The 20,284-nt window shown below is 38.6% G+C and overlaps 1 protein-coding gene across 2 annotated transcripts; it reads right to left on the reverse strand.

Annotated features, from left to right (window-relative positions):
* Nucleotides 1-620: 620 nt before the first annotated feature.
* Nucleotides 621-18,354, reverse strand: hoxb10a (homeobox B10a). Of its 2 annotated transcripts, none has more exons than XM_048560541.2 (2): nt 7,471-8,304; nt 621-2,400 (listed from the first exon to the last, which is right to left on the reverse strand). In XM_048560541.2, the coding sequence occupies exons 1-2, from the start codon at nt 8,192-8,194 to the stop codon at nt 2,129-2,131; spliced, it is 996 nt and encodes a 331-aa protein (XP_048416498.2). In that variant the 5' UTR covers nt 8,195-8,304; the 3' UTR covers nt 621-2,128. The 2 variants fall into 2 exon arrangements, 1 of the variants encoding a protein (XP_048416498.2); XR_007250414.2 differs by lacking the exon at nt 7,471-8,304 and adding an exon at nt 17,910-18,354 and having other exon boundaries at nt 2,289-2,400.
* Nucleotides 18,355-20,284: the final 1,930 nt, after the last annotated feature.

Genomic DNA, 20,284 nt, shown 5'->3' on the forward strand with positions numbered 1-20,284 from the left:
TATAATGCCCAATGAGCGTGTAGGTCACTGCAACAAGAAAATTGGACATTTGGTGTATATTGCGAAGTCCATTTGAACTAATTACTATATAATCACATCACTTATGCTGGAGAAGCTCAAACAAACAACTGCTGATCGATTCCAGAACACTAACTGACCAAAAACTCGTCTGCGTTTATCCATATTTCAGTCTGCAATTATACGTATGCTATCATTTTTATTGTCAGTTCTTATCCATTTATTAGATTCTCACATTCCATTCACATTTTGCTAGGAAGCTTCACATCACATCTCTAATGTGGAACAGAGTGAGAAATGAAACAGCAAAATTAAATCTGTATCTTGTTAAGTAAGTAGGTGCCCAATACCCAACCACTGTCCTTACCCCGGCCCAGCTGTCTTTTAGTCCAATGCTTTTGGTCCAAGAAGCTTTGAGGTAATATATGTGTAAATAGAAATATATGGATCAGTAGCAGTTCTTGATGAAAAATGAAAGTAATAGCGAGCGGGAATCCAGGTTAAAAAGTTGTCTTTCTAAAAAGAACGAGCCAGGTGTCCACAGCAGGCCCAGCAGCATCTCAGGAGCACAAAAGCTGAGCTTTTGTGCTCCTGAGATGCTGCTGGGCCTGCTGTGTTCATCCAGCCTCACATTTTATTATCTTGGATTCTCCAGCATCTGCAGTTTCCATTATCACTGAGCCAGGTGTCCAGGCTGGCCAACTAACGTTTGGCCATTCCATGTTAATCAAAGGAACTCTAAACTTACATCAACATTTCTGTTCCCATAACAATTGCATTAACGTAACTAAAGCTGAGTTCAATACCAATATTTGCGCTTAAACTTTAAAGTTTATGTTATTCAATGTGTGTCCAGTTAATGCTTTACATCTTCAGCAACTCTGCATTTAATACGAACCTTCAGATATTAGTTGTTATTTTAAGCCGACTCAGCAGTGGGATAATTTTATTCAACTGCAAAACAATCAATACACTCTCCAAAGAATTTATTGCTTCTAACTTTTAAGAAGTTGCAATGTAAAAGACGCTGGCCTAATTCAAGCATTAGTATTGTAGCCTCCATGAAATACACATGCAATTTTTCATAGCTTGCACATTTCCATTTCTACCTATGCAGCGGTACTTTGAGATTGTTGCGTGGTAAGATAAAAACGTGGTTTAATTTGCAGTTCTTAGAAATATTTAAAATTAATTTTATGTTTGACATTACGTTGGGGAAACAGCCCACTGAAAGCATATGACGTCAACGAAAGAATTGCGTATTGTTTGATAGGTTTTTTTGCAATGCCCAGCAATAACCCACCTAAATAATTCTGTACTAAAAGGCACGAAGGATTCATGACAGGGTGACCAACATTGAGAGTGCATATTTACCATTATGTTCTCTTACAAACTGAGGAAACGGCATCATTTTAAGACAAAATATAATGGCATTTATCCAAATGTAAATAGTAATTCAAAATTTACCCTATGGTTGACCAAGTATTTCCCATAATTATCCACTCTAATTGATTCAATATGTCTGCGTAGTTTGAGGCTGGACTCTTGCTATAATCTAACACTCTTGAGCATGAAGTATGCTTGCACAGATGGCGTACCGATTTCACTCCTGTCTCCATAATAAGAGGAAGCGACAGACGTAAAAGTACTTGTGAATACAACAAATATGCGTGGTACTAACTGTACGTCTGTTGAATCCAAGAAAAAAGACAAGATGGATAAAACAAGTTGGATTTTATTGCCCTTGTGGAACATTCTTTGAGTTCCGTTGCTCACGATTAAGCGATAGGACTCTAAGTTATGTGATGGCTGTTAATGAGCTTCTGGACAGCAAGCTTAATGTTCAGTCTGTGTTCAATTCGAAAAGCAAATCAGTACCTTTTGTTATGATTAGTCATTTTTGAACTTGCAAGTCCTTCATTCGGCCATATCCCTTCTGCTTTGCTAGCTCAATGTTGTTGTAGTGACTAGACTTCTGAACTTGCAACCTCTCACCCCCCTCCCAAACCCCGCCCCCTATTAATGCTGTTGTCGCGCTCGAACCGTTTTAACGAGACATTTCATATCATCCGCCATCTCGTATATTTTGATCTTAAAAACATCGCTTTCATCAAATGGGGAAAGTAGCCGATATTTCTCGAACTCTGTGTTCCCTGCTCATCTTTTTCAGTTTCATTCTTCGGTTTTGAAACCAAATTTTGACTTGTCTGTCGGTTAGATTCACACTCCGGCTAATCTCCAGGCGGCGCTCTCGAGTTAAGTACATGTTGAAGAGGAATTCCTTTTCAAGCTCCAGTGTCTGTTGCTTGGTGTATGGGCAGCGTTTCTTCCTTCCGCCCTTTGCCGACAGCCAGTTTATCGTACTCTCAGTCTTTGTACTCTCTGTCAATCGGGAAAAACACACTGTCAAACAACCTATAAAGTAAAATAGATTTCGTTTTCCATCCTTTCTCTCACCGTCAACGAGACAATGACTCAGGGATTGCAATCAGGTATCCCGATTGAGAATGGGGAAGGGTAGGATTTTCGGCGCAGAGTTAACTATGGGAATATGAACTCTCCATATTTTATCCTGATTTGTGATAGCATATGGTATAGAAGGTTGTTTCACGATGGAGCATTATCTGTTTTAATTCAACTTCAACGGCCTATGTATCAGTTTCGACAACTATACTTAAAGGGGTATCGTGTACCTGGACAAATAACAGCAGGAAAGTCTATTTAGGTTCAATATTACACATTTTCTCGAATGTACGTTTCACTAAAACTTGATTCCTATCAATACAAATTGTTTAAAACACAGCTAATTTAGTTTACCTTTGACAGACATCCCCAACTAAAACTCTAATTATTGAGTAATTTTATATTAGAAATTTGCGTAACTGGTTTAAGATAACTGTAGTTACTTCCTACAATATTCAGGAAACTACATGTAAACACTTGTTAACCTTCTAGTGGCAATGTTTTATGCACCGACCTTGCTGAGAACTGTTTTAGAACAAAGTTGTTAATGCCACATAGCAGTTAACCCCTGCATAAATTCTGGACTTTTTCTCCAAGGTTATGGTTTATGTGAAGGAGGGGAAACAATCGTGAACAGAGGACAATAAAATAGAACCATGGCTCAACTGTTTTAAACAGGAAGTCTTCAGTCTTTTTATAAGGATTCTCCACACTTCTCAAATTTTATTTTTTCCTGACACTCCAGCACCCTTTTGTTGACATGTATGCAAGCAGTTGATACATTTTAATGCAATTCATTGTCTTAGTGTGAGTGTAAGGATGCAACGCACTAAGCCGATCTGTTTCGACCTAAGATTTTAGAATTTTTGCATTTTTGTTTCTTTAAAATGTAACGTTATCTCTGGCGTAAACATCTTTATAGTATCAGTCAAGTTTGGTTGCTTTCACCAATACTAAAATGTTATGCAACAGAATGCAGCATTGACAAACAGGTCAATGTGTACAATTTGTAGGCACAGTCCATTTGTTGCTCAACATCTTAGTCTGTAATGGTAAAATATTGGTGCTTGAATTTCTCGGGCACTAAAATAAGTCTTTTCATGAAATCCAACAGTTACAATAAAGCTGCAGTATCTTCCTGTTTAGTGGACCGAATGGCCTCCATCTGTGCTCTAAGTTTTGCTTATCTCCAAAGTGACTGGATTACAAATGCAATTAACCGCTAACCTTTTAAAATAAGACAGCATTGATGTAATCCATTAATGCAACTTACACCCTTATACAATTCTTCACTCTAATGTTAACGTTTAAAATCATGGAATGGAAAGCAATTTTATAAATTCAGCCGCCGTAAGCATATAAACATACAGGAGTAACAACACCAAAAGGAAGCAGTCGGTGTGGAGTTAAAATCTACGGCGTGTGTGATGCACAGGACAGTTTGTTGCTGACCAAATTTCAATCAGCTAAGGGGAAACACGCGAAAGACTATCTGAATATCAGCGCTCGACGAGTCTATAAATGGAATAACATCAGGAAATGCTGTAAATAACTCTGCAGTCCTGGCGGCATCTATGGAGAAGGGAGCAGTTAATGTTTTCAAGACGTGACATTCGAACTGAAATATTAACTGTTTCTTTGTCGCAGCAGATGCTGTCAGACCTGCCGTGCATTTCCGCCATTTACAATCTTTTTCGTAGATTTTCCAGATTGGAAATATTTCGCTTTTGGTCTCTGTAGAACTTCGGGCGTAATTGCGCCGAATCTATTTGCCAACAGATAAAAATCCCAATATTGAGCTGCAAATTAGAGCGTTTCCCGTGTCTGCTTTTTGGTCATCCAGTCGTAAAGCATCTATGTGAAATTATTATGGAGCTCAAATACTTAATGAAAACTGAAATTTTGCTGTACCATTCCCCTTCTGACAGCTTACCGAATGCATCAAAAGATCCAAAACATAACCAACTATATAGTAAGGAGTCTGAAATCAATCTAGACTTCTCCAATAGTTTTTTTTTCGAGATGTTGCACTGTCAATTTGTATTTTTTAATTGTATGGGTGAAAATTGTAAACTGTATATATTTTCAAATCAAATGTTATGTTTTATTTGGGTGGGTCCCTAGTTCAGTGTGGAATGATGCGTTGAGTCGTTGGATCCTAAATTATAGACAATTACTCAACAAGTTTCAGGTGATGCTACCAGCGATAGCTTGTACAGAAGCACAATCCTACAATACCTTATGTTCAGTTTAATACATAAAATTGAAATTTACACTCCATTATCAGGCATGGTGCTAAAATTTTTTGACTAAAGCTGTTAATGCCTTGTTGAAAAATCTTATTTTACAACTAATGAATGAACTCTATCATAGTGTTTATGTTGTAATTGTTCTTATTATTTCATAACAATAAAATATATTGTATGCAGAAACGGTGTGGAAATAACTGATACCTAGGAATCACAATTAAGGAGGTTATGTAACTTGTACTTTGTTAGCTACAAATTCAATTTTAAAGGTAGCCAAAATCCCAATCCAGCTTTAGCCCTCCATCTTTATTAGCTACTTTGTCACGTTATTAGGTTCTTTGTGTGAAGCTGATGTTACTTCAATGCAACAAAGATGGCGGAAGCACTGTTGTCGTAATATGTAGTTTGTATCCGAAAGTTTTTCTCATCTTTGGAAAAAGACGTTCTATGGAAGTCAAATAACCTCCTGAAACTGGAGAATCAACTGATCTGTAATGGAGAACAGATTACATATAGAAAATTCGAACTGCCAGCTACATAGAACTAAATGAAATTTGAAATCGAAATGGATTGAATTTTTCTCACAGGTCGGATAATCTATCCATTGTTCAGAATAAATCAGCACGGATTTCACAGCTACAATGAAATCTTATTAATTTTAAAAAGTCTCCAATCAAATCTATTTAACTAAACTTTGCCAGCCCAAACTTACTGTATCTGTAGCTTTAGATGATGTTTCTAATTTAGTCTGAAAGTCATCAATAATTACTATCATTGCTCCTATTTACAGTTCACATTTAAAAGATGTGTCAAGAATGGATTTAATAGAGCATTTTCGTTCTTGTAAAGGTTATGCAACTTCTGAGGTGCTCCCTGGAAATCCAGAGGGACAATGGACAAACTATGCCTCCTTACAATGCTTCACCTCAAATTCAAAATTTATCGTATGCTTAACATGTTCTAAATTTGCATAACAATACGTAATTTGTGTATCTCGTTGTTACTTGATGCTCACTGCAATGCTCTTGTTTATGTCATTTGATTGTCTGGTTAAACACCCAATAAAATCAATACTAGGCAGAGAGAGTTCTCTTCACTTCAGCACATTCATGTTTAGACCTCAAAGACACACAAGCCGGTACAAGTTAGGAAACGGCCATTGGAGTTGTTTGGGGTTGCAGTTATTTTACAAAGGATTTTGCCGACTTTCAGGCAATTGAAGTGGTTATGCTTTGCAATGTTTCATTATTTTATGTGCGTGAAAGTATGTGAAGGAAATCCGTTATGGCGGATCCAAGTTAATTATAACTTCCTTCGTGTTACTGCATGCTGGTGTTTACCCATTTCTTTCGCCTTGTGTAGCGACTCAGGATTTTGTACGGTATTGGACGGCAGTAGGGGTGGGGGAGAGCAGTTAAAAAACATGTCTTACGGGAAAGTACAGGAGGAGCATGGCTGTTTGATTACTCACCCATTAGACGATAGTCAATCTCTGAAAGATTCGGCGATAAGTGTTATGATATTCGTCGCATTTTGCATACATTGTGATAGAATCAGCTCACAGCCAGACTGCTAATGGAATCTTAGTTGCCTACTAAGAAATGGCATTCGGAGTGTTTCGGTTACAAATGAGCATGTCGGTTCAATTTGTTTGCCCCCGTGGTTCTTTTATTCCTAACTTACTGACGGCGAGTTCTCATATAATACCGCAATACCTCTGCAGCGCCGGGTGATGTAATTTTTCTTAGGCGCCATTATCCAGCTCCATGGCAACATATGAATCTTAAATAGATGTCACATGTTGGCTCCAAGCTCATTTTAGTTATATTTAGTGTTTGGAATTCATAACTTAATCTTACAATTATTTAGATGAATGAACCAATCGTTGGATGACTGGGTTGTATAGCACATTCACTACCAGACTTAACACCCACAATTATTTACTTAAAACATCATTGACCACCAATGCAGATGTTTGCATCAAAACTCCAAAATCTAGCACTACCTATGATTTCAATCGAAATAATATTCATCACTATAGGCGTTTTGAAATGATTACATGAATATTTACTAGCGATTCCTTCAAAGCCACTCACAGTTACAACACGTACCTCTATGTGTAAAATAGACACGCCAGCATACGATTATTATTTAACAGATCCGTTCAATCTGGTTGTCTCTGAATATATTGTCAGCATACATGGACAATCTATAGGTAAACTCATATGATGATATTTTAATTCTGTCATATGTTTGTAATTCTGCGTACAATTGTGTGAATTATATTCCAGATTTTAGTCATGAAATTATTTAGATATATTAACAAACATAGTTGCATGATATTTTTTCGAACTAACGTAACTGTTTTCTGTTAATGTCACGTGTGCTTCGTACGGTTTCAATTTTATGTTTTCTCCTTAAGCATGTCTTCCGTTTGACAATTTTTTTTCTCTTGGCTAGTTATGTTTATTTTACATCGGTTTGTCCCGCAAGTAAAGAGAGGCCTTCGGAACAGTTTTGATCTTTAAAAGTGTCTTTTAAACATGTTTGCAATTTACTCTGTCGTATGGAGCCTGTCCTATAAATTACTGAAGGTATTAATTTGAGGGATCTTTATGCTGGAGACAAAAGCCTCCATAATAACCTAATTAATGTCACCTTGCCGCGGATGAGAGAGCTCCTAGGTCCGTGCTTCAAATGCCATGCCATTGTCTTCCCTTTCGCCCAGGAACTTACCCACCTTTAACATCCTTCTCGGGAAGGTTTTTATTGGCGCCAGGAAACTGTAGAGTGGATGTTTCTTGTGCAAGCGTACTTTCTCTTCCTTCTGTGTTCTTTCCTGGAAGTCCACGGCCCGGCTCTTTTGAGGTGCTCACTTTTAGTTCTTTTTCACCTGGTTTTGAAGAAGACGACGTGGCGAAGGAAGAAGTGAAGGGAATGCTGGAGTGAAGCGAGCACGGAGCAGTGACTGACTGTGGTTGACTGTAATCCGTCGGTTGGTTCGATGAATAGTTCGGTTCTGAACGGAAGTAACTAGGCATGGGGACTCTACCACTGTCATTTGTGCAGAGTTCAGAAATCACCCTCGGGTAGACTGAAACCTCGGAGTGCGTCTTCGTAAATTTATTCCCGCCTAATAAGCAATAGTTCGCTTCTTCCTTCACGCTGGACGTAAAGGAGTAAGTGTTTATCTGTTGGAATCGGCCTGTGTGGTTGGAGGGTGACGGGTTTGCCCACCCGGCCATGCCTGGCACGTACTGATGTGGAACCAAACCAATACCTTGCTGGTTGTTCATCTCCCCTTGTTTACGTTGTGCTAGACCAACTTGCCAATTGTGTAGCCCGTAGCCCTGGTCCGCTCTGGAGGACAAATAAGCCCCAGGACAGTAAGATTCAGCCCGTCTGGAGCAAATTAAAGACTTCACTGAAAACGAGCTGGAAGTAGAATTCTCCGAACATGACATAGCTGCAGCTTAATTTGCTGAGCAGGGAGAAGGGGGAAAAAAAGGTCTTTATCAAACTGACATTTCACTTGCACTCTTCAGAAGCCGGCTGTGGACTACTTCCTCCCAGCCGGCCAATCAAACTCGCGGCTGGCTCTATGGACGCCGCCTACTTCATGGGGGTTTTGAAATGAGAAGGACAGTGATGCATTTGTGGGACTCAGCAACACCTAGTTATAGTGACAAATACAAGCTTGTTAATTTAGCTTTTATCAGCCAAATTGGAGGGAACTCCCTCCCGCTCCATACGTATACGCTAACCAGCTCAACTTGTTGCTATTTTCTTGTGACAACATGGAAAAGAACAAGATTTTCATTTATAATTTTTGTTCAGACGGGATGGCGACAGCAGGAACGCTAGAGGAGCTCTGAGTCTTTTTCATGTTCAGTTTTGTGGTAATCAATGACTGATGTAGTGATTCAATGTAACTAAGGCGAAGACTGAAAGTGTCACTATGAATTTTCTTCTACCTTTTAAGAAGTACAAAATGGTGGTATCTTCAGAAATATCCACATATATAATTAATATATAAATGTATAAATTGAATATGCTAATTATGGTTTCCATAGTTAAATGACATTACTGTCTTCCAAACGGATAGGGCTTAGAGCCAGGAGTGAATTTTCACGCAGTTGAATATGTATTTTGCATGAACATGAATATGGCTTTGAAAATTTACGCTTGTTTCATTTGCTAACGGAGGCATTTTCTATCTAACGATGGCTCCGGGGTGGGAGGTCGAAAAATTCTAAATCTATAAGGGTCCATAGGGATATCATTTGAAACAATGCTGTATGGAACAATAGTGCTCAAAAGACTTGAAACAAAGCAAACATATTTCGCCTTTAGTCTACCTTTTCTCTCTTGTCCTGCTTTGAATTAACAATGGACAATGGAATCAGGGTTCAACGATTACTGTATTTTCTCTCCATAGATCTGTTGAGGTTTTCCAGCAATTTCTGTTTATGTTTCTGATTTCCAGCATCCGCAGTTCTTTTGGGGGTTTTAAAACCATAATTTCCCTTCACCCCGAAACATATTTTAATCTGTTCAATTGGCTTTTTAAAAAAAGGAGCTGGATTTAATCTATTTATTTTGTTTATAGTTTTCAGAAGTAGGAATTGACCGCCTTTTATCATAGCGCTTTCATTTTATTGCGCAATAATTTCGTAATTCCGTTTTTTTAAAATCAAACCTCTTGCGCATTACATTGACCATTTGAACGTCAAAACAAGTACTTGGATATCTTTTTTTTTAAATACTTAAAACCTGCTAGATCTTTTTTGTACGAAAATTTGCTTCAGCATGTCAAAGATTTGAGCACAGGTAAGTAATCAGACAAGGAATGAGCGTTTTTTTTTCATAATGGAAGAGCGGATATTATGATGCAAAGCAAGCATAGACCTATCTGCTTCAAAACAAGGAATCTCAAGCTTGCTGCACATTTGTGCATTGTTGTGCACTAAGAGGCCAATCGTTTCGCCATTTATCTACAGCCATTAAATCTGACTTTATGTACGCCTGAGGTTTTTCAGCTGGGATCAAATCTCCTGTAAAAACACGTATTTGCAATATCAGTTGAGTTAAACTAGTGTTGTTTTTTTAAGAAAAGCAGAACTATGTAAGTTGGCTTTCTCCCGAGAGTAAAATGCTTTTTCTCTGTCAAATTCACGCAGAGACGCCAGCGCAGTTAAAATAAAAGCTTTATTAACAAAACATAAAGTTTTAACTTTCAAATACTAGCCCCTGCGGAGTTTCGCGGTCTCAACTGTAAATATTTAAGAACAAAAAATGTTTAACTCTGACGATGACAGATAGGAGCCTTTTTATTGACAACTACCTAAACGATAGATTTGATGGCGTTGTCCTTTTCAACCTCAATTAAATTTCCCTTGGTGAGTAACGTTAATTCAGTTCACAGTCCGCGCACGTTTTAATCCTCTGAAAGCCGAGCCAGCGAATCAGCAATGTGAATTGGAAATCCAATCTAATATGTTCTTATTGAACTCGGCTAGAAATAGGATTTGCCACTTTCACACGGCTTGCCGCCCCCACACACCCCGAGAAATATATCAACTAAAGTGAAATGAAAGCGGGTTTTGTGTGGATAACTGAGCTTTACTACAATTCATAAACGAGTAATATTTCAGAGCAGCAACAGGAGACATTAGCATGTTATTGCCACGTGGACGTGACACGTGTGGAGACGATTTTCCACCGTGAACTGCAGCAATAATTCTCCAGAAATGACTGATCCGCTGGTTTAAGAGAACAAGCGGAAGGATTACCCCGTAATCTTGTTTATAATAATACCCTGGAGTACAGTACTCTGTGTAGCCGCGTGGAATAAAGCGCGGTTCATTGTCTGTGAGAGATGGTCAAGATTAAACTAATGAGAAAGGATTTATACATATGAACGCATTAAGACTACGATCACCGTAATATCGGAATAAAGCTCATGAAACCGAAACCTTAGCCACCATCTCGCAGCAAAGCGCTTCGACAGCTGCTGTCGACAGCCCGAAATCATAAATGCGAGATTCAAAACGATATACGACAATGGGACACAGCACAGAAAGCTCTGAGCAGGGGTGCAACAATGCAGCTTGTAGCTACAGTCAGAAAGTTCATTAACATGCTATTCGTTATATAAACACACCGGCACAGCCCTGCATCATTGTTTTGTTATACAGCGTAATGCGGCCAAATTTGGTGATCTAGCTTGAATGGAATAGTACATGCTCTTGCACAATCGACGAGTAGGTTTGTTTGTAATTAAAGTTGCAGTTCTCATTTTTGTTCAGGATGTGCTCCTCGTATCCCTTTTGGTGAAAATTTGCACACAATGGGTTTCAGCTTTCTTTTATTTATGAATAGTCTTACTCAACAGTGAGGTAAGTAATATGATTTTAGCGATGATCCGCGAATAATTGGGCGTCCGTAGGTCTATACTAATATGTCAGCATATTTAATTTAGAAAAAACATCTTTTATTCGTGAATTTGAGTGCCCCTCATCCACGTTGACCTGAACAAAACAGCACATCTTTCCATTATGGTTATAAGTGCCCGTGAGAAGTCAAGACATATAGCGCAACGCAAACAAAAAACAACCCCGCTTATTTTAAATCATGATATTCGTATTATGCCTCTTTCTATATTTTTTGGGGGGATTTTAAGCTTTTAAATAACGAACGTCAGAAGACGTGTTGAACGGACTCGTGTTTGTGTGAATTGTGACTCGTGTGCTTCTTTATCTCAAATTAAGACTGAGATTTACAACTGATGCCATGCTTCTTTACGAAATTTAAAACTCCAGACATGAGGAGGTAATGATAAGAATCATTACGCCGATTAAAGAGACAGGATTAACTGCGGCATAGCATCTGATGCTGGTGCCTGTTTGGTGAAAGTAGGCCATGGATAATTTTAAGGCATTTTAAATCGGGTTTATTCAACTAAGTTGACAGTATCTGCAGTGGGAATCCTTTACAGTAATCGTTAGTGGGTGAATTACAATCTCAATGCTGAATTTAAGGGAAACAATCATTCTGAATGGGTCACGTTATTTTTTGAGATTCCGTTTGGTGTTCAGTGTTGGCCAATTAATAGACCATCACGGGGATGGGGGGAGGGGGCAGGAGGTGGGTAGACGTTAGGGCACTTACTGCAAAATGGCGACAGAAGTCTGACTGCGTTGGAGAAAATCATGTAGCAACTGATATCTGTAAACGCTACAAACATTAATTCCTGGTCTGGATACGTGGACAATATATTGGGATTCAACAACAAATAATCTGTTTGAACAGAAAATGAAAGTTCTTTCTGAACTATTCTTGCAGGTTGCGTAGTTTTGCATAATTAGCACGTTTGTCCTTCAACTTCTAAATTATCTTAACAATTGAATCTAACCGCTTAAACTTCCAGGCCTCGCCATTCAATACATTTAGCGGTAATGGTCTTATTCTCTCTTTCTCGATCTTCTATGTCTCCGCCCGCCCCCGCCCCTTAGTCGCTCATTCAAATAGACATGAAATGGGTTAAATTACTGAGCGGTTGCACAAAGAATATTTTATGTATTTACCACATATAGTTGTGAAATGGTAACGTAATTGAATATACAATTGCAATACAGTACATTATCGAGTTTTCTTTTCACAGACAACGCTCCAAAATCGCCTCACTGATAGTTTCTAATGTATAGGAACATGAAAGATCGCCGCACTGGTAGTTTCTAATGTATAGGAACATGTAAGATCGGGGACATGTCAAGAACTTTGAAACTTTTCCTTATGTTTTTGGCGGGAAGTGGGGGGGGGGGCGGTCTTCGATTTCCTTTCTCTAAATTGACAACGAGAATTTAAACAAAATCTCTCAGCAGTAGTAACCAACCGGGTCCGTCAGCAGTGTTTGGACGCTTTGCATATTTTTATTGGTTACCAACCGACAATCTGCGGGAGATTCTTTTTGACTCCCATAAGTATATACCAACAAAATAAAAACGTAATGAGAACTGTACAATAATTTACAAACGATAATATATTTACTTACCGGAATTAACTATATGTCCCTGCTGTGGGATTCGATCGCACAGTTATCTAAGTTCTACTTTCCTAACAGAAATGCTTTCCGCTATTTGCAGCTTCTTGTGACATTCCTGCACCTTTAATATAATTTTGTTGCAATACTCGTTCGGAGACCGATCACAGCTCAGTCAGGGAACTTTCATATTCAAGTTCACAATTATAGCATCTTGAAAGGAGATGGGGGGTGGGGGGTCACAGTTTGTTTCGATTTTTAGATCTTGTATATGACTTACTTTAGTTCATAATTCATTTTGGATATCACTGCGCACGGAGAATGAGGATGGAACAGCCTCGAACCGAAGCAACGACAAGATACGCGACGATTCTGCCGTCTGACAGAAAATTTGTCGAAACATATTAATATAAGACACAGCACCGAAATTAATGATGAACCTTCAAGTAACCAGTTAGCATTTGTATCCATGCTTATGATGTCCTCATTGACAGCATGAATTAGACTCGCTTAGTTAAGAATACTGTTCTGTGTCCATTTTTGTAGGGTTTGTTGTTCTGTCTATATCCGTCTGTTTGGCTTCGTCTTCACGTTGGTGACAATGTCCCCTCTCAGCTCTGATGTTTTCCTTTTTAACCCGTTTCTTTACGGGAATCCTTTCATATTGCCTCGGATAATGCAGACACATGAAATCTGAACTTTGTGATTAACAAACCACGGTTTCCTGTTCACCTCCTCGGTGCGGACCTTTTCATGTCTTTGTCATTTCTTGTCCTGTGCACTTCGAAATTAAATTCAAATCAAAGCTATTCATGTGTGCCCATGAATTCTCTCAAGGTGAAGGTGATGCCTCAGCGCTTTCCTTTGTATAGAATCCATCCGTCTCCTGTAAGCAACTTCTGAAGTAAAATGAGGCACAATCCTCCACTACGACAAACAAAATCTCAAAACCCGCAGAAGAGAGGCCTCTAACTCTGTTTTAGTTTAACAATAGGACAACAAGTTGCGTTAAATATTTATGACAGTCTCCAACACGAATCTCCCTCCTCCTATCCAAAAAGAAGCATTTTCCATGTTGAAATGCAAACGATTTTTAATTCTTTTTGAAACTTAAGATAGCTTCAGATAAGATGATGAAGTGCTCACAATTCTTGGGATTGGGATAATAAAGTATCTAAAATAATTGTAGATATTGAATATTTTAAATGAAATGAGTTTTGGCGATCATTTCAAACGATGTAGATTCAGTGACTTGCGGTTTACTCATTTCCTGTCAGCACCAAGCCAGACTCTGCGCGATGTTACAACAAATAAACGTGCAAAACAAGTTATCACCACATTCAACATTTCTGACTTATTAGTGATTCAAACAAATGCATCCACTGTCTCGTCGTTGGTCGTTGAGACCTGATTGTGTAGCGTTTCCACATTAATTGCTCTCTGAGCTTGCGTTTCAAGTGAGAGTGATGTTGACTACAATTGCATGTCACATTTTGAATCGGTGCAAGTGTGGCCCCGCAGAATGCCACTTCCGTGTAATTTTTGAACTAATCCTGATTCATGGCATGGTGACTTCTAGTCTGCGCCAAACGAACGTCCTGTCCAGACGCTGCTCGAAGATCAAATTAGTTTGGAAAACATTTCAAACTAAAACCACAAAGCTATCACAGTGAAACAACTTTCAGTTTCAAGGTTTACATACATTGCAAATGTACCGGCCTATCACTCTTTTATGAGACTGACCGTTTGCGCTGCTTCGTCACAGATCGTCACGACACCTGCACGCCATGACAGGGAATCATCCCTTTGTAAACCTCCCAAATCAAAGAGAATTAGAAGAATTGCATCAATGCGGCTCTTGGTTCAGTTTGTAACAATTGCACTTCGAAAGATTTCACTTTTTTCTCGCGGAAATTCGAACGCTGACTTTGACATTAACACCGTGTGTTCCACTCATACAGCCGTGGAAACATTTGAAGCATTTCTACACATATGAAATACTTTTTTTTTAAACCGCACACACAAAAAAGGTGAAATTATGGGTAATTGTATTTCGAATTCCCCACAAATAATATGTTAACAAATTACGTAGAAGTGAGGTTTGTGCCTAACGCTACACCAACGTGTTCGCTTTGTAATGGGGTTTCTAATCGGGTGTCGTAAATGGCTTCTTTTCGTATATATAAACGGTGTTGGCTACTTCCGATAGCATCATCAAAACGATCTCAATAATTCAGAAACGGCAGTGTCGTTTTCATTATTAATACCGTGTGGAAGTTAACATTTTGCTGTTCAGTTACAGTTTAAACGAATGTTCAATGAGTTGTCTTACTCGCTTAAGTTCATCAGTTTAACCAGGTGGAATAGATTTGAATGCAATGTGGCCGCTTTGGCCAAACGATCGAACAGAGAGAAAAGGAGGGCGTATAGATGACACCTCAAATTCATTTTATAAGCATCCCAAGGCCAGTATTTTGTCTCAACAAAGCTTGCGGAGGAGATACCCCGTGAGAATGAAAGCAATAACACGGTTTATTATTTGGTTCAATTAATTCGAAGTTTACGGTTTGTGTAATGTCCAATCTATATTGTTTAACTGTAAGCAAAAGCTGTACTTCCTTGCCAATAACTGGCTGACTTTGATTTTCTGGTGACATCAAATTTGCACTAATAAACCTGATCTGAAACAGCAATAAGAATTTGGTCTAACGGTCCCGGCAATCCTTTTTAATCCTACACAGTTATGAGTATTTGGTGAATTCCATAAATTAATAATGCTTTTGCAATAAATCCTTCGGATAACAAACACGTCGCTGCACAAAACAGTTTTAAAACTGGTTAATAAAGTTCCAGCTAAAAGTGCACAGGGAGCATTGAGAACTCTTCTTCAAAGAAATACCTTTGGTCGCGCTGCAAAAAAACCCCAAACCTTGCTACAGTGTTTGAAATGATGAATTATTTTCACTGACTCTCATGGGATGCTGACTACTCAAAAACATCGGCGGTTTTTATAAAAGATTTATAAAGAATTCTCGCAAGACATTTCATAAGAAATGGCGCCAACGTATTAAACAATGTTCTTCATTTTCGTTCCATTGCTGTCATTGGAATAATGCAACATATAAAGGGGTCTTCCGCGTAAAGCAGGATGTGTAGGGTTTCACAACGAATGATTTGGTCTGGTTGAAGTAACTGCTTAAGAATCTTTGCAGCCTATTAATTGTATATCAATGTCTGATAATCCGCTCTCACTTGTGGGGTTTTACTTCAGGAAAGTTCAGCATTCACACCACAACGGTGCAATGAATGATTTACACAGACTATGCAAATTATACTTCCACTTAGATAATCAGATAAATATTGATATTTAATATTTAGAAATAATATTTCTTCGAAAGCTAGAAATCCCTGTTCAAATTATCTGATTGTAGAAACAATCGGTTTTTTTCTGTACGTTCGTAAATCACAGGTCGCACTGAAAAACACAAATCATCGCTGCAGTACTAGAAAACTCCACACGAGGTCGGTGTTGTGTCACAAATGAGGTGAAGAAGACGCCTTTGTAGCATAAAACCAATGAAATTAAAACCAAGGCTAAAAAGAAAGTAGTTTTACTTGCAACAGATACATTAACAACACTAAATGTAAATGCACTGCATAGTTTCAATTTTAAAATTTAATTTTAACTATTTCGATCACATTTGTTCATTATAATAAAATTATAAAAATGAAACAGCCAAATAACTAGCCGAATAATTACTTTTATCTAATAATGTTCACATTTCAATCGATTCATTCTCTTGTCGTCTTTTCTGATATTTAACTTGTATCCTTTTCGAGGAAGAAGACAACCATCACGTGGAAGAGGCTGACTCTTGATATATTAAGTAACAGGCCAGTTATTTTTTAAGTTCTGGGTTAAAAGGTTGTCTGTGAATTGTTCAACGATTTCTTGGGTTACCTATCACAGGCAATGATTGATGTTGATATTCATAGACTATACAGTTACAAAATTAGAAAGGAGATACATGTTACTTTGAAGGATTTTTGCACGTTAAACTGTCTTTCATTCTTAACTAATTTCCAATTAGAGACATCCAACTCTCAGGCCAGTCTTTCTGCTGCTTTCAGGTTGTGACCAAGAAAATAACTACACACTACTTTGCTGCTAAGAAAATTTTTAAAAAGCCTATGTATTTTCCTTTTCACAGCATTCAGACTGGATTATTATGAGCATTAACTAATTAATCAACCATGGTTTCAGAAATCTACACTTGAATTCGTAACTAAAGTAAAAAAAACTCTGACAGAATGAATCATCTGCAACTCATAGTCAGACAGATTGCTGTATGCTTTCAACGTCAGTGAGTTTCTCAACACAATTCTTCAGCGGCAGAACAAATCATATATTTTACACTCATTCTAAGTAACAGTCTCTCCAATATTTTGAAATCGAAAGCGGTTGTACAAAAGTAAACTTTGTTGCAAAACTTCAAACCACTCCCAAACTCAGCGAAAACAGATAAATAGAACTCTCAGAAAGCTCCTGAAGATTTAACAATTCATCACACCCCGGGGCGTTATTTGCGAACATGACGCAAAAGAGCAGAAAAATGGGCATTTATCCAAAGCGCACTGAACTTGCAGCTGGTTCCAAAAGCAAGGGTCTAACATAACAGTGAGACATTCTAAACCAAGTAGTAGCGAACTGTTTCATTTTAAATAGAAGAGAGAAACAAAATCAACAATCGTAGGCAGCAATCGGTCAGTTATGATATTCACTGTTCTTACTGCAACGATCAGAGATGGCGGAACTAAAATTCAGCAGAGGGATAATTGCTAATGAGGAGGGAATTGCGCTACTGCAAGGGAATTCTGCAAATTCAGTGATGGGTTAGACTCCGAGATATGGTTGGTGGTGGGGGTTGGGGAAGGGGAGTTGGTCATATTTTCCGGGCGGACCTGGTTTTTGCACATGTGGTTTGAAGTCTGCTAAGAGCTTGATATGTTACTTCTGCCCGTGTGTGCACTGTTTCTATTTAACAAAACACAAACAAGGCCCAAAAACACTACTTCTAAGAATCTTGCCTTCGCCAGAGGTAACCTCCAGGAGCTTCCAGAAACGTGTAGGCACTCACCTGTCAGATTGTTACCGTCTGTTTAGAGGTTTTTCTCCTCTCCTGGACCACTATTTGCTACTTTAATGCGGCAGTCCTTCAGTCTCTCAACGACCGTGGAATCTGTGCTCATTCCCTCTCCCCGTTCGAAAGCCCGCAGCAGATTTTATACCACATGCATAATATTACCGCTATTACAGCTTGACGTTGATTGCACCATCATGCGCATTATGCAGATTGAGTATCGCTACTGCCAGGCTTTTCAAACGAGCCTTCGTTTTTCTGAGGAGGCTGTTGTATTTATCGGAAGTCGGTGCTGCATGCACTTAACGCATCGTTTGGTCAGTCGGATTTATGCCAAGGAAGGTTCATTTCGAAATGAGTCGTTAACATGTTATTAAAGATCAGTGAAATATAACTGTAGTCATGGCAACAGTTGTTGCTTGTTATTGGCGTATCATAGCAAGGTTATAGAAGATTACCTCCTGCGTCAGACACTAGAAGGGCTGCTTGCACGGGGATAGTCTGTGAATACATTCACTTTCCGCCAACGGGTAGAAAATCCAGCGCCAAGTTTGAACCATTTTTAAATTCTTCTTTCTTCTGCTTTGAAGGTCACTCAGAACCATTAGCAGATTGTGAAACTGATCCGTTTGCGGAGTGGTTTGCAAGTTTGTTCTGTTAGCAGAATGTGTTTGTCTTGACCTCAGGGTCAAAGGTGACCTTGACCTCATGGAAGTTCAAAGACAATCCTTAGTAGAGCAGAGGGACAAAAGACGGGTGGGCATTTAAAACAGCTGGGGTTCCTGAGAAAGAAAGGGATGATAAAATGCGAGAAAGGAAGGAATGAAGGGCAGACAGGGACAGAAAGTGAAGGAAGGCGTGAAGAGGAAGGTATAGAGAACGAGGAGGTAAAAAACAGAATTTCACAGCGAACCGAGCAGCAGTTGTTTATAAAAAGGATATATTTCCATTTTGATCAAAGAGTTTTGTTTTATTTATAAATGTTTAGCTATTATTGATTGTGCAAAAATAATGCAGTACGCATCAGGGGCGGAGAAGCAAGGCTAAAGGTGGAAAGAGAACGCCGGAGAAAGACTTGGGAAAGATACGAAATAAATCGAAAACTAACAGATAGAAACAAAGACAGAGAGAAAGAGGAAACGAAAGAAAGAGAATTAAAAAAACACTGGGAGTTTAGAGATCATAACGGATCAGAGACAAAAAAAAACAGAAATATAATTGCCATTTAAAGCTTCTGTCGCTTCCCTATCAAAACGATTCTAGGAAACCCTTAAAACGTATTCCATTACATCAATGCGTCAAATCGAATGGACATGGTGGAGAATTTAATGTTTCAGAGATTAACCACAGTACAGTAATAACCATAACGCAATTAATCGATAAATCCATCTCCAGAAAAGAGTGTAGATAATCTCTCCAGATTTTTAAAGAAGATTTGATGTAAACGTTTGAATCATTCTCTTCCTGTGAAACGCATTATAAGTTCACATCCTATATCGTTTAATCGAATAAAGACCTGGCCTCTCCCAGTTTAACTATGTATTTACGAAGTTGAAAATCTAAATTAGTTCCTCCTCGTAGAGAAAACGAGTCAGTCCTCTAATATATTGCAGTGTTCTATCACGGGGTCAATATCGACTCCGCTTCAGTTCCCCTTATAGTCTGTAACTAAATAAATTGTGCTGCAGCGCTTTCCAGTAAGAACACAAAAGTTTTGAATTCACCTTCGTCCATTCAGTTCGTTTCAGTTTAAAGCACAACTAAGATAAAGGCAAAGTTTGTTTACACTCAACAAGGAAAGAGTGAGGGAGAAACGTCTTGTTCCACCCGATAAGCGGGGCATTCAAGTTGGCTTTTAGATTTTAAAAGAAAGTTCAGTTGAAACTTTCCTTGAGCGATTCATAGTTATAAACAGATATAGAAACAGTAAGTATGATGGAGAAAAAAGACAGCCACAACGAGGGAGAAAGAAGGCGCAAGAGGAAACAACAGAGAATCTATTTAAATATTGGTGAAGAAAGATAAGTTTACAATGGACACATGTTGCATCCGCGCTCGACAAATGTGTATGTAAACCGTGCATAAACTGGGCGCATGTTATGTATGCACCAGGAAGCGCTAAATGCGTGTAGAACACTTATTGGTAACATGGCGAGCATAGACAAGGTACATATAGTGCACATTCTGGATGCAAGTTAGTTACTGAATCCACGCTAGTGCACGTTGGCTCAAGGTTAGACGCGGGACGGATAGGTGCGTAACTGTTCGTTTTATGGTCAATATTTGGTGCTTACTCCAGGTTGAGTACACAATGACTATATGTTTAGCACACGCTTGGTACGTACTAAATTCATGTTGGGTGCTGCTCGCAA

Source organism: Stegostoma tigrinum, chromosome 31, assembly GCF_030684315.1.
Source record: "Stegostoma tigrinum isolate sSteTig4 chromosome 31, sSteTig4.hap1, whole genome shotgun sequence".
In the NCBI taxonomy this organism is placed as follows: Eukaryota; Metazoa; Chordata; class Chondrichthyes; order Orectolobiformes; family Stegostomatidae; genus Stegostoma; species Stegostoma tigrinum.